The 15,346-nt window shown below is 40.2% G+C and overlaps 1 protein-coding gene across 5 annotated transcripts in view; it reads right to left on the reverse strand.

The window, feature by feature from the left end:
* The window catches only part of arb2a (ARB2 cotranscriptional regulator A), a 544,044-nt gene that overhangs the window by 480,108 nt on the left and 48,590 nt on the right, over positions 1–15,346 (reverse strand). For all 5 annotated transcript variants that reach the window (XM_072582914.1, XM_072582913.1, XM_072582916.1 and 2 more), the window contains exon 5: positions 2,169–2,234. In XM_072582914.1, coding sequence (XP_072439015.1) covers positions 2,169–2,234 — 66 coding nt within the window. The remainder of the gene's footprint in view (positions 1–2,168; positions 2,235–15,346) is intronic.

The raw sequence follows: 15,346 nt of genomic DNA on the forward strand, positions 1-15,346 counted from the left end.
CAACCATTTCTTACTTTCACGTGGAGTGACTTGAATTGGCTGAAGCTTGACATCTGTGATGCTGAGGGATCTCAGGAGGATGTTGACATGGATTATCCACTCAGCACCTCTGGTTGAAGACCACTGCAAATGGTTCAGCCTTAAATTTTGCACTGATTTGTTGAGTTTACCCATCATTGAAGATGTGGATATTTGCAGAACATCAACCTCATTAGTTCTTTAATTGCCCACCATTTTTCACCACTAGGTGTGTCAGGACTGCAAAAACCACAATGGTGCGTTGGCATTGGGCTCACTTACCCCTGTTTACTCCCTGCTGCTTATACTGCGTGGCATGCACATAGACCTGTGCTTCACAAGGTTAACACTTCACTTCTAGGCATGCATGTTACTGCCCCAAGCATGCACTCTTCACTGTTAAGTAGTAATGATAGGTTGGGGAAATGCCAAGTTATGAGGTTAGACTGGAATTTTAATAAAATTGTCTTATAGCTCACTGCACCTCATAGATGCTCAGCCTTGAGATGCCAAATCTATTTGAACTTTATTATATCCACATGGTAGTAGTGTCACAGATGGTGGAGGGTGACTTCAATGGTACTTGGTGGTGGTCACTCCTCCAAGTGCTGTCACGGAAAGGTATGGCAGGTTGGTTAGTGCGAATTTTCTCTCTTGTTGGCTCCCTCATCACCTTCCAAAGACCTAGTCTACCAGCTATGACTTTTAGGACTCAACCAGCTCAGTCAGTTACTGAGCTACTCTTGGTGATGGATATTGAGTTCCCCTCACGCAGATTACATCCTGTAACCTTCAATGTTTCTTTCCACATATGATCAACATGAAAGAGCACTAATTCATCAGCTGAGGGAAAACCAGTAGGTGGTAATCAGCAAAAGGTTCCCACATCTGATGCCATGAGACTGCATAAGTCTGGATATAATGTGGAGGCCTCCTAGGATGTGCTTCATGAGTCTGCGGAGCTCACCATCACAGGAAGCAGTCGAAACCAAAACATTGTATTAGCGAGTTTTGAAAAGATTTGTAGCTCAGGTTGAGGTTCTGGATGTAGGTTTGCTCACTGAGCTGGAAGGTTCATTCCTTCCAGCTTAGCGAGCAAACCTACATCTAAAACACTATATTATTTCAGGAAAGAATTGGATATAGAACTTGGGGCTAACAGGGTCAAAGGATATGGGGTAAAATGCAAACAATCTATTGAGTTGGATGATCATAATGAATGGCAGAACAGGCTGGATGAGCCAAACTCCTGCTCCTATTTTCTATATCTTTAAGTGTGGGACAACACATGGAATCATGCTTGACAGACAAAACTGAATTGAATTGAACGGAATTAGCTTTAATGTCAAATGTACTCAATGAACACAGTGAAAAGTTTATAAGTTGCTACTTACAGCGCCATCTTAGGTACAAGTGTACCTGGATACAAGTTCTTCAGTTACAGATTAGTTACAGTGTAACAAATATCAAGCTGTTGCTTGATTAGTCTATGGGACAATCTTCCAATTTTGTTACAAACCCCAGGTATTAGTAAAGAGGACTTTGCAGAGTAGTCAGGGCTATTTATTATTGTCACCTTCAGTGCTTAGGTCATTGCTGGGTGGTCTGTACAATTGCATTCCTTTACTTAGACTTTAGACTTTATAGTAGTTTAATAAATTGAATGGCTGGCTCAGCTCTTTCAGAAAGCAGTTCAGTCAATTACAATGCTGTAGGTTGGAGTCACATGTAGGTCCAACTAGATCTCCTTCCCAAAAAGGACATTAGGGAATCAGATGGGTTTTCACAGCGATTGATGATTCCAGTGTCAGCAGCAGACTGGCACTGGATTTCCAGAATTATTTCAATTTCACCATATGCCATGGTGGGATTCCCAGAGTATTAGCCTGGTCCTTGGGATTACTAACTTCAATTAATTCACAAAATGTGGGCAGCACTGGCTAAGCCAGCATCTACTACCCAATAATCCAGTGAAATTACCACAACATCAAAATCTTCAACAGTCCTTTTTTTCCAAGCAACTAACGTCCTTTTAAATGACATTTAAACGTGCAGTATTTCATGAACATAATAATATTAAATTTCTCTGCACATGGCAATTGAGTAAATGTGCATGAAGGTGTTTATAACATTTTAGAAGTTTAACTTACCGGGAGATAAACCTTTTTCAAATGACATTCTTTTTCTAAAAGTTCATAAACAAAGTGTGTGATAATCTGCAAAGACAAAATTTTATTGAAGCATTATACAGGTTATCTGTGTTCAAAATATATTGCATAAGGAGAGATCTGATTATCTATTATGTGCCTCATCCCTGTTTTTGGTCAGAACTAAAACACTTACCTGTTTCTGTTGGAAAGATCAGCTTATATGCTGGATCAATGTTCTCAATCTGTCCTGAATTCCAACTATTAGGAGTCCAAGATTTTTGACTAAGGATAGTCCCTTAAGGTGGCTCTTAGCTATAGAATGGAACACTAAAAGCAGCATGCACTTATCTTCTGCAATCCCATAGATGGCTACCAGCAAAATCAATACTAAGTGAAGGTTTTTAAAGCAAGCTTCAATGATAGTGAACAGGGTATACATTATATTCAACACACTCTGCTCATTGGCACAGCTAAACATTTAAAAAGACAGGATCTATAGCAACTTTAATTCTCTGGTCCGACAACACTGATCTCAGCTGAGGATGCCAATGGAGATGAACACACATGGTCTGTGGTCTTTATTTTGCTATGTAGGATGGGCTTTCTGGCTTAAGAGGAACATTTTTAGCTGGCTTTCAGTTCTGAGGTGGAACTGATAGTTTAGGTTGTGAGCATATACTCAAGTACACTTGAGCAGGCAAATGGGTTGCACCAGCATGAGCTGATCCTACAGGCAGTAGCAGAAAAGAGTAGAATAGCTTACAAGAACTAAATGAGGAGACCCGAAATAGTAAAGAAAACACTTCAAATGAGCAAAGCAACAATCAGTTCTCAATTATCCACTAATTTCCATTATCTGCTGGGATTCCTTTCAATTACATTGGATTATTGAAATTACACTGTATGGCATTTATAAAAATGGGTGTAGAATCATGGTTTCTTGATAATTTTTTTTTAAACCATTCATACAAATCATTATCAGTATGCATTGAATGCAATAAAGAGATCTGGTCTGCTTGCTAGAATCCTTTTGCTGGGCTACTTCAGTTCGAAAAAAAACATTTAAATTGATGAGAATTGCTTCATTGCTTAACTTATTGTTTAAACTGAAATTATAAACTTCTGATTACCAAATTAGAGAATATTAGCAGAATACTGAGTGCACATCAAGCTATCATACTATTCTGGCAACAAGCTGGGAGTTCAAAGCTATTTTTGCCTCTGGAAAGGAACTATTGTAGTCAAAGTCTAAGCTACTTCAGAGACAGAAATGGATGCTGAGCATTATTGAAAGAAAAGGAACCAAAGATAGGCTAAAGTAGTTTTTTTTCATTTGTAAGGCTTTAGAAAGGTTCAAAGAGAATAGAATACCACTGCGATCTAAAGAAAAAATGAAAGAAAAGTGACTTACGCTGCTCAAACAAAAATATTACAAAAAGCTAATAAAATAAAGAACTGCAGACACTGGAGAACTGAAATATAAACAGAATTTGCTGGTAAAACTCAGCATTTCTGGCACCATTTGAAGGAAGAAAGCAGAGCTAACATTTTGAGTCCAGTGGCTCTTCATCGAGAACTGTTTGTTAGCAACTAAGAAAATGCTGAAGATGAAGTTGTGGGGGAGGTGAAGAAAGAGGAAAGTAGATAGGAGATGGATCCCAGAGAGAGATAGATATATGAAATGGGTATGTATACAAGGAAATTATGGATAAAGCAGGTCAGGACGAAAGAAAAACTGAATAAGCGATAGCAAGAGTTAAGATGAGGGGGGAATGGGTGAGCTGTACAGATAATAGGCCTGCAATAGATGAGAATGGACTGTGGTAAAAGCAACCCATATCATAATAAAACTAGAAAAAAATAACATGGAAGGATGGAATCAGACTCTAAATTTATTGATCTCAAGTTTTACTCCTACTGTCTGCAGGGTCCCCAAATAGAAAAGGAGAAATTCTTCTTCGAGCCTGCACGGAGGCTCTCTGGAATACTGCAGCAGGCCTGCAATAGAGATTTTGGGGTGGAAACATGGTGATATGTTGAAGTGGCAGGCAACTAGATGCTTGAGGTCATTTTTTCAGACTGAACATAGGTGTGTATCATCTTCCTGATGTAGAAGAGTCCACATTGTGAACAGTGAATACAACATACTAAATTGAATGAAGTAAGGTAAATCACTACTCCATCTGGAAGCTATGCCTGAGGCCTTCGATGGTGAGGAGGGAGGAGGAAAATAGGCAGGTGTTAAACCTTCTGCAATAGCATGGGAAGGTGCTGTGAGGGCATGAAGAGATGCTGGGAATAGAGGAAGAAAAGTAGAGGACCAGGGTGTCCCAGAGGGAATGCGTCTGGCAGAATGTTGACAAGGGAGGAGAGGGGAGGGGAATGTGTGCCTGGTTGTGATATCCCGTTGGAGATGACAAAAATGACAGCTTATTATCCTTTGAAAGCAGAGGCTGGTAGGGCGGTAAGTGAGGACCGGGAAAGAGAATTGGTGAGGGAAAAAGTATGAGATGGGTTCAACATGGCTAAGGGCCTTGTTGACCAAGTTGGCAGAAAACCCTCGTTTCAGGAAAAAGCTGGTCACTTCTGAGAACCCCAACCCCAACCCCAACCCCCCCCCACCCCACCCTGGCATTGTCAGAACAGATGGAAAAGAAACAGGAAAACTGGGAAAATGAGATTGAGTCCTTATGGGAAGCAGTGCGTGAAGATGTATAATCCAGGTAACTGTGGGAATCTGAGAGTTTGTAACAGATATCAATGGACAACCTGTCCCCAAAAATGGACATGGAGATGATGAGGAAGAGAACGGAGGAGTTGGAGATAGACCAGGTGAAGATGTGAGCATGCTGGAAATTGGAAGCAAATTTGATAATAATTTTCTAATTCAGAATGAGTGTGAAAAGCAGGACTGATGATGCTAACGATATACTAGAGAATGATTTGTGGGAAGGGACCCAAATAGGATTGGAACAAGGTATGTTCCACGTAACCAACAAAGAGACAGAGAAAACCAGGGCCCATGCAGGTACCTGCGACCATACCGCTGACCTGAAGAAAGTGAGAGGAGTTATGGGAGAAGTTGTTACATGTGAGGACGAGCTTGGCCAGGCAGAGGTGAATGGTGGTGAATGGGGATGGTTCAGGCCTTCTTTCTAGGAGGGAGTAGAGAGCCCTGAGACCAGCCTGATGATCCGTGCAAACAGACTGCATGTGCATGATGAACAGGAGGCAAGAGGACCCCGCGAACAAGAAATTTTGAAACTGACGTAAATTGTCAGTGAATTGAGGTTAGTAGGAGGGGACTACATGAGGGGGGTAAAGATAGATTCCAAGTCAGACGAAATAAGTTCTGTGGGGCAGGACATGCAGAAACAATAAAATGATCTGCCAGGGCACTACTGTTTGTAGATTCTGAGGACAAGGTAGAAGCAGGATGTATGGAGCTGCGGGTCTATTAGCTAGGTGGCTATCACAGGGAGATGTCCAGATAAGATGAAGTTGTCGACAGTTGTGGACACAATGGCCTGATGATCAATGGTGGGGTCATGGTCCGCTGGGAGACCGGAGGAGATACCCGAGAGCTGGCTCTCAAATTCCACACTGTAGAAGTCAGTATGCTAGATAACAGCAGCACCACCCTTGTCAGCAAGCTTGATGAAAAAGTCAGTACTGGATCTGACAGCATGGAGTGTAGTCAGTTAAGAGGGAGATTGGTTCAAATGGTTAAGGGGGACACAACACTAAGGCAACCACTGTCACGTCAACAGTTCTCAATGTACAGGTCGTGTACAGGTAAAAAGGCCAGAGGGAGGGGTCCAGGTGGAGAGAGAGTGTCGAAGGCAGTAAAAGGCATTGGTGGTAAGGGGAGAGGACTCCTGTTCAAAGAAATAGGCATGGAAGTAGGGTTGATGGAAGAGTTCAATGTCATGTCGAGCCTGAAATTGAGGTGTGAGCACAGACATTTATTGAATAGCATTCAATAATATTCAGCATCAGAGACTGAAAGGTCAGAAGGAAGAGTAAATACTAAGTGGTGGGGTCAGCAGAAAAGAGGGGAAGGGAGGGACGGAGGATTGTGGGTACCTTGGAGTTGTATCAGCTTGCATTCATTAATGCCTGAAAGGAAGAGAAGTTTTCTGTTAGAACATCGAATGAGCTAGACAATTAAGTGGAACACCTACATTCTGTCTAACTTCATGCAGCCAGTTGCCTGCCACTTCAACAAAACACCATGTGCCCACCTGAACATTTCTGTCACAGGCCTGCTACAGTGTTCCAGAGAGCCTCCGTGTAAGCTTGAACAATGATATCTCATCTTCCAAATGGGGACCTTGCCATTTCTGGAACTCAACACTGACATCAATAACTTTAGAGTCTGATTCCATCTTTGTGATTTTATCCACCCCATGTCTGTTGTGACATGGGTCATATACCTACTCCTCGGGCTATTATCACATTACATGGGTTGATTTCAGTACAGGTCACACATTTTCTCATAGTTTTAGCTCTTATTAATCACTTATTCAGCTTTTCTTCTGTCTTGACTTGCTATCCATAATGCGCTTGCTTATTTATTCCCTTTAAAACTCTATTTCTAAGGGGTTCAATCTCCACTAATCCATCACCACTCCCCAACTTTGTCTTCAGCATAAATACCATTTTTCCTCACTGCTAACAATCAATTCTGATAACGAGTCATCGGACTCAAAACATTAACTCTGCTTTCTTACCACCAATGCTGTCAAACCTACTAAGTTTCACCAGCAATTTCTGTTTTTATTACAAAAAGCAAGCTTATGTCACATAATTAAAATAGTAAGGCTTTGAGTTTATTAAATTTTACTAACATGGAGAATAAACTTCATTCAGAATTTCACTGCAGCTCCTTCCATTACAGCACCATAAAGCTAGCAAACATTTGATAGAAATCTAGACTATATGCAGACACAACATCTGAACTTTAGATTTAAGGTCAGGACCAGTTCAGTGTCTCAACTCTCCAAGTTAGAGCCTAACAACAACACAATTTTCAAAGAAAACATCAGTTAGTGGCCTGATCCAATTCAGGGTTGCAGTCAGCATGGGATAAGGCAGACCCAATTTAAAAGAGCAAGCACCCTTGCATTTCTTCCTTGTCAATACGCTTTTCAGAAGCAGCTGCTAATAGCTTTTCAACCGGTTCCTTCAACCTGTGCTTCAAAAAGAAAGGAATATGACATATTGGACAGAATAAATAGTGAGAGACATAATATAAAAAGGTATTTAGCATCTTCAAAAATGGATAAATCACCAGGCTCAAATTAAAACGTATGTCAGGCTGCTAAGGAATGCAAAGGAAAAAAATAACAAAAGCTAGGACCAACATTTCCCAATCTCTCTTGCTTCAGGCATGGTGGCAGAAAACTAAGAGATTGCTAAAGCTGTACTGTTGCTTTAAAAGGGAAAAGGTGATTCTATGAAGAAACATAGGCCAGCCACCCTAACCTCAAAGATGGGCAAATTATTGGAAAAATTCAAAAAGATGGTATAAAACCACGAATTTAGATTAAAGATTAATCAAGGACATTCAGTATGGATTTGTTAAGGTTGTGTCTGACTGGCTTAATTGTTGTTTTTAAAATAAGGAACAAGCGTCATATAAACATGTGAAATAGGTGCAGAGGTACAGCACTCCACCTTTCGAGTCTGATCTATCATTCAATAAAATCATGTCTGATCTGTTTGTGCTTCGAATTTCACTTTCTCCATCTAACCTTGAAAACCCTTGATTCCCTTCCCCAATAAGAATCTATTCATTTGTCTTAAAAATAAAAATGATCACATTTCCATCACCTCCTGAGGCACAGTTCCAAAGTTACACCAAAGAAAAAGATTCCACTCTTTGTCCAGAAGTAGTAAATCCTACATTTTAAAAGTTTAAAAAAATTTAATTCCAGACTGACTCAAACAAGGAAACATCCTTTACATGTTCAACTTTTCAAGACCATTCAGTATCTTATAACTTTAATCAAGTCATTCTTCACTCTTCTAAACTTGAACTGAGACAAGCACATCCTGTCAAAGATATCGTCTTAAGATAATAGTCATTTCAAATATCAATTTAGTAAATTTGCTCTGAACCATCTCCAGGGCACGTAGATCCTTCCTTAACTAAGGAGACCAAAGCTGCACACAGGAAAGCAAAAGATAACGGTCAATAGGTATTTTTGGTCAAAGGCTGGCCCTAGTGGGGTCATGAAAGTGTCAGTAACGTACTTTGCTGTTTTTGATACATAAACGTGTACAAATGATTAAAAGTAGGGGAGATAAAGAAAACCTTTTCAAATTACGTTAAATTTGGCTCTATGGTTCAGAGTGAGGCATAAAGTTATCAATAGACTGGTCAAATATATATAACTGTGGCAAATGGGGAATTCAGTCCAGAAAAATATGAGGCAATCCACTTGTGGGACTCAAACAACGAAAGGTAATACACAATAAATGGTATAAAGTGCAATGCAAAGAGGAATAGAAAAGTCTTGGTGTGAATGTTGACAGATTCCCAGATGTTGCCAGTCAGGTATACAGTTGTTGTTACAATTACCTAATTCATGTGCTTTCGTGTGTCAGTGTTTAGGAACTAAAGTTTAACAGTCAAAAAGGGAATAAATGTAATTAAGAAAGTCTGGACTGTATTACAATTGAAAGATCAGTACCATGCTGCCTTAGGTGGATAACAGCGAGACAGGTTAGAATATCAAACAAGAGGGCTTAGCTAAAGAGCTGGAGAGATGTCTGCAATGCTTGCAAAAAAAAAAGAAATCCAGAAAGATTATGTTGGAAATTAGAGCTAAACTGTTAGTTTAAAAGCATTCAGCAAACAAGGAAACATTGATCTAATGAAGTTAATTATGGATATTATAACGAAGAAACTGTAAATGAGGGACAGTTAATCTAAAATGATGTCAGCTTACACAAGCTACATAATCATGGAGACAATAAGATAGCCAAATTAAATGAAGATATATAGACCTGTGTAAGGAAACCTACTAACTCCATCACTGACCATACAAATTTGATTGAGACTTAATCTCAGTTTAAACTTGGTGAGGGAAATGTGTGGATGATTGCTAGTTTCAAACAAGTGGAATGATCTGCAGCAGTGCTGCACAGAGTCTTGTCGCAGAAAGTATCCAGCAAATTAGCTTGGAAGAGCTGAAAAGTAACCTTAACAAGGGACTGAGTCAAGACACGATAAATGAAAGTTTGACCTCATAACAGGTGGAGTTCAGGAGTTTGGCATACATATGCTCAAATCTCCATAAAAATAAATAACTTTTGAGATATTGTACCATTCAAGAAAGTTCTTGCTAACAGCAAGAAGGAAATTTAGGAACTTAGGATGTGAATATACAATAAAGTTGTGGTTTGTTTTGCAAGACATGAAATCTTCTGGCATTGTTCTAATGGTTAAAATGAGCAATTCAGACTTCTCTTTAAATGTTAATGCATCATAACATGGTCAAGGTGGCATGCAAACATTTTCCTTCGGACAAGGTACAGAGTATCACAGGAGGGACATGACAATAGAACTGTACAAGATACAAGTTAGACCATTGGTAGAAAAAGGCATACAGTTCTGGTCACATTACCAAATAGCTGTTATCATACTAGAAAGGTTGCTGGAGATTTTCCAAGAATGAAGAACTTAACTATGCTAAAAAGATTTGATAGGCCGGGCATCCATTTTTGGGATTAGAATAGGCGGAGGGAAGAATAATTAGGGTGTGTAAAATTATGAGAATGGGCACTGTTCTGTTAGCGGGAAGGTCAATAAATCAGAAGGCAATAAAATAAAGAGATTGCTGGAAGAATTCGAGGATAGTTAAGGATTTACTTTTTCATCTGAGGGGATGGAACTCATTTCCTCAAAGGATGGTAAAGGTAAAAAGCAAACACTCGCTATGTTTAGAAAACAATCTGGTATGCACTTCAAGTCTGAAAAAAAGAGAAAATACAAGTCACCATAGTCCCACAGACAGCTCATGAATAAGAGATGACTGGTACTGAGTTCAACCGAGTGTCACAATGAGTCTGGACAGTGGAGAGATTGAGAAGGTGAGGCCTTCATGGTAACCTCAGCTAGTATGGGAATTGAACCCACACTGTTAGCATCAAGCCAACTGAGCAAACCAATCATCAGCTTAAGATGACGTAACCCAGAGGGCCACGGACCATGACCCAGAGGGGATGATTAGACTGGATTGTTTCAACCAGTATGGATATGTTGGCCTGAATAGCGGCATTCTGTAATTTTTTTCCACGTTCCCATAATTCTTGATATTATATGAGAAAGTATCAAATAAGTTTTCCTCGATTAGAGGTGTATACACGTATTCTTTGTTAAAGTAAATACATTTACTTATTAAAATCTACTTGGCACTGTTCAAATATTGTAAATGATCATGGAAGTCTTGCCCCTTCGACCATATTGGATTATATATCATGATTTGGAGATGCCGGTGTTGGACTGGGGTGTACAAAGTTAAAAATCACACAACACCAGGTTATAGTCCAACAGGTTTAATTGGAAGCACACTAGCTTTCGAAGCGACGCTCATCACCTGATGAAAAAGCGTCGCTCCGAAAGCTAGTGTGCTTCCAATTAAACCTGTTGGATGGTGTTGTGTGAGAATTATATATCAGCATTCAGAAGACATCTACGATACTTGTCCATTTTTATCATAAATATATGTGATGGGCAACTTAGCAAAATGCATACTTATTCATAAGAAAGGAAGATAGCATGTTAGGCACAACTACAAAGCTGTAGATTCAAGAGGATTTTCATGAATTTCAGCACTGATGTAGATTTGTAAATGTAAAGTAACAGGATAAAGACTGAATATCGCTACAAAACATTAAGCTTTCCTCCATACTTCAAAAGAAAATATTAAACTAATCAGAATAAACAATTACATTTGAATGCAATTAATTTGGAAAATAAGAGCTATAATAATAATGCTGGATAAGGCTAGATAATATGTTAAGGGTGGGCCCCCTAAATGCCAGTTCAAATGTCAGTGGTGGGCTCATGTCCACTTAGATGCCCACTTTAATTTTTAAGGGTAATGGTCCTTTAATTAGTATGAATCTCTAAAATGTACACCCACCTCATACAGCTGCCAAACAATGTTAGCTGGAAAGGTGACAAAGTTGACAACTGCAGATAGGCCAAGGAGATGGCACTCAGAGATGGGGCCAGGCTGACAGGTCCTCTGCATCAGGGGGCATGATGGGCAAGGAGTGGGGGTGGAAAAGCAAAGCTGACTTCCAAATGAAACTATTGGTAAAAGGCACCTCATCTATCAACTGGCCATCAACCTGCAAGATTAACTTTGTCACGCTGCACATTGACCACTGGTCTCTCCCACTACTTTTTACATCCAAGCACCAATAGATTTAACTGACCCCTTAAAGACCTCATGGGTCATGTTGGGTGACCTCCTCTGTTGCTTATCAAATCAATGCAGGGGCAGGAGCTGACAACAGATACGCAGAGGGCACAATGCTCTAACTTTCTGGTCTACCCTGCACACACATGGACTACAGCCATTTATGGCTTGAAGGAGGGATGTTCAGCTTACTGATTCTATAACAGTTTTCTGTAAAGAAATTCAGTTAAGCCAATTTACCCAAATTATCCCCCTCGTCTTGCAAATTTATTTCCCTCAAAGACCCATTCAGTTTCCTTCTGAAATCACTGATAACCTTCACTTCAACCACCCTGACTGACAGAAAGTCCCACGTCATTGCTACTACATGAAAAGTCTTTACTCTCACACTTCCGTATTTCTTGCTCCAAACCTTAAATTTGCATCTCTTAATAAAGATAAGCTGATGATGACAGTTTTTTCCAAGTCTACCTTGGAAAGTCTGTCACAATCTTGTCTCAATCATTACTCAATCTTTTGTTCCAAGGAGAACAAAGTCTGTCCAAATTAACCTTGTTGCTTAAAACCCTTTGTCTCTGGATGAAGTCTGGTTAATCCCCTCTGTGCTATCACAAATAACAGAACATCCTCAAGCTGCAGTGGCCAGAACCAAATGTGATACACTGTCCAAGCCTGCACCCAACCTTCTCCTCCTTTAAAGATGAACAATTGTTATTGTTTTTTCCTGTTAGTCTTTAATCCCATTTTAAACAGTGTAGTTTCCTTCCCAACCCATTGATGTTTGCCCTCTTAGATTAATCCTTTCTCCTCTCCTTTACTAATGTTATCCTTGGGAGAAAGTAAGGACTGCAGATGCTGGAGATCAGAGCTGAAAATGTGTTGCTGGAAAAGAGCAGCAGGTCAGGCAGCATCCAAGGAGCAGGAGAATCGACGTTTCGGGCATGAGCCTGAAGAAGGGTGGGCGGCACGGTGGCACAGTGGTTAGCACTGCTGCCTCACAGCGCCGGAGACCCGGGTTCAATTCCCGCCTCAGGCGACTGACTGTGTGGAGTTTGCACGTTCTCCCCGTGTCTGCGTGGGTTTCCTCCGGGTGCTCCGGTTTCCTCCCACAGTCCAAAGATGTGCAGGTCAGGTGAATTGGCCATGCTAAATTGCCCGTAGTGTTAGGTAAGGGGTAGATGTAGATCTCGATGTAGATGTAGGGGTATGGGTGGGTTACGCTTCGGCGGGGCGGTGTGGACTTGTTGGGCCGAAGGGCCTGTTTCCACACTGTAGGTAATCTAATATTCCACTTGGCTCAGCTCAATCCCAACACCATACTCAACAGTGATATGAAAATACATAGGCCAACAAAAGTTCTCATGAATATACTTTGTCAATTCCTCACCAATCAATCGCACTACTTTAATATTATTCCAACTGATTTGAGAGTAATTATGAAACCACATTATAGTTTATACACAGCTTCATGAAGATTTGCTATCTTCACTCTCTCTCTCACCATTTGGAAGCCTATAGGGTACCTCGATAAAATGACTATATGCTTTTGGAAAATTCTCTTGAAAGCTCGAAAGTGTTCAATGACCAGTAAAAATAATCAATATAGTTAGCAGAGGTAAAAAAAAATTAGCTCTCACTTAACCACCATTATGTTCGCATTACTAGTTTCAGGGGAATTGTTTACATTTATTCATACTGAATGCAAATCATAGCTGGAAGCAATAACCTAATGCAAGACAAGTATTGCTCCACAGAGTTCTGTTAGGACCATACAAACAAAATCTAAGTTTCCCTTTAGGCAAGATATTGTGGTTCTGAACTATTAACCGCTTCATAGTTTGGCCAGCTGTTTTGTTGTTAGTATATTGATTTTTACAAATGCTGATTAACAATTTGTTTTACAAGACTGATTTTAAACATGGTGTGAAATCCCTGTTTTAATAATAGGATTTTAGAAAATTGTATTTTTAATGGGCATAATTTCAAGACTCATCTCCTGCAGATCAAGTTCACGTCATTTTTTTTCTCCAGCATTAACATTTCATAATCCTGTTCTGCCTGTTAAATCAAAAAATTAAAAGCTCTGTCTCTTTAGGGTGCAATTACAAAGGGTCAAAATACCAGAAAATCTGATTTTTTTTGTCATAGGAGAAGAGGACAAATCTACTGAGCTTATATGTTTTTAACAAGGGCGCAAATATTTTTCATAAAATTCACCCATTTCTGTTCACGCTCACTGTGAACATGAAACTCACTTTTCCTTCACCAAAGTAAATACAAAACTGAATCAATTATTTTCAAGGTATTGTTAAGAAGATATGGGTGCACTGTACCTTTCAGAGAGTTAAAAGCTAGCAGAACTACCTGACAGCACCAAGTGATCTGAATAAGACACAATGTAAATGTGGTTCAGCAGCTAGGGTAGCTGGTTGCCTGGAGACAAAAACAAATTTGAATTATACCCCCCCACCAAAAAAAAAGTCCAATCAAGTTTGAATTTAGTATATTGATGATATTTAAAGCCAATGACACAATCCAATGCACTGGGGGTTTCCTTTATCCTATCCGCCAATGACTTCTCACATCCCCTCCTGGCTCTTCTAAATTCTCTCTTTAGGTCTTTCCTGGCTAACTGTAAATCTCAACCACCTAACTGAGCCTTCACATCTCCTCCTAACATAAGCCTTTTTCTTCCTCTTGACAAGAGATACAACATCCTCAGTAAACCACGGCTCCCCAACTCGACCACTTCCTCCTTGCCCGACTGGTACATGTTTATCGAAGACATGCAGTAGCTGTTTCTTGAAAAACTCCATATTCCAATTGTGCCCATTCCCTGCAGTTTCCTTCCTTGTCCTATGTATCGTAAATGTTACCTAATCGTATCATAATTGCCTTTTCCCCAGTTAGAACTCTTGCCCTGTGGTATATACCTATCCCTTTCCATCACGAAAGTAAACACAACCAAATTGTGATCACTATCACCAAACTCACCTACCTCCAAATCTAATATCTGGCTGGGTTCATTACCCAGTACCAAATCCAATGTGGCCTCGCCCCTTGCTGGTTTGTCTACACACTATCAGGAAAACCTCCTGCACACACTGGACAAAAGCTGACCCATCTAAAAGTACTCAAACTATAGTATTTCCAGTCAATATATGGAAAGTTAAAATCCCCCATATTATCCACCTTGTTATTCTCGCTCCTATCCAGAATCACCTTTACAATCCTTGCCTCTACATCTCTGGAACTATTTGGAGGCCTATAGAAAACTCGCAACAGAGTGATCTTTCCTTTCCTGTTTCTAAGCTTAGGCCATACTACCTCAGTAGAGGAGTCCTCAAACATCCTTTCTGCCACTGTATACGGTCATTGACTAGCAGTGCCACACCTCCTCTCTTTTACCCTCTTCTCTGTTCTTACTGAAACATATAAATCCTGGAATCTGCAACAACCATTCCTGTCCCTACTGTATCCATGTCCCCAAAATGGCCACAACAGTGAAGTCCCATGTACCAACCCAGGCTGCAAATTCACCCATCATATTCCGAATGCTCCTGGCAGTGAAGTAGACACACTTCAAACGACCTTCCTACTTGCCGGTACACACTTGGGACCTTGAATCCATATTTCTGACCTCACGACTCTCAACTGCCTGGACATTGGAACTACAATTTAGGTTCCCATCCCCCTGCTGAATTAGTTTAAACCCTCCGTAAGAGCATTAGCAAACTCTTC

The sequence above is a fragment of the Chiloscyllium punctatum genome, chromosome 2 (genome assembly GCF_047496795.1).
Source record: "Chiloscyllium punctatum isolate Juve2018m chromosome 2, sChiPun1.3, whole genome shotgun sequence".
NCBI lineage: Eukaryota > Metazoa > Chordata > Chondrichthyes > Orectolobiformes > Hemiscylliidae > Chiloscyllium > Chiloscyllium punctatum.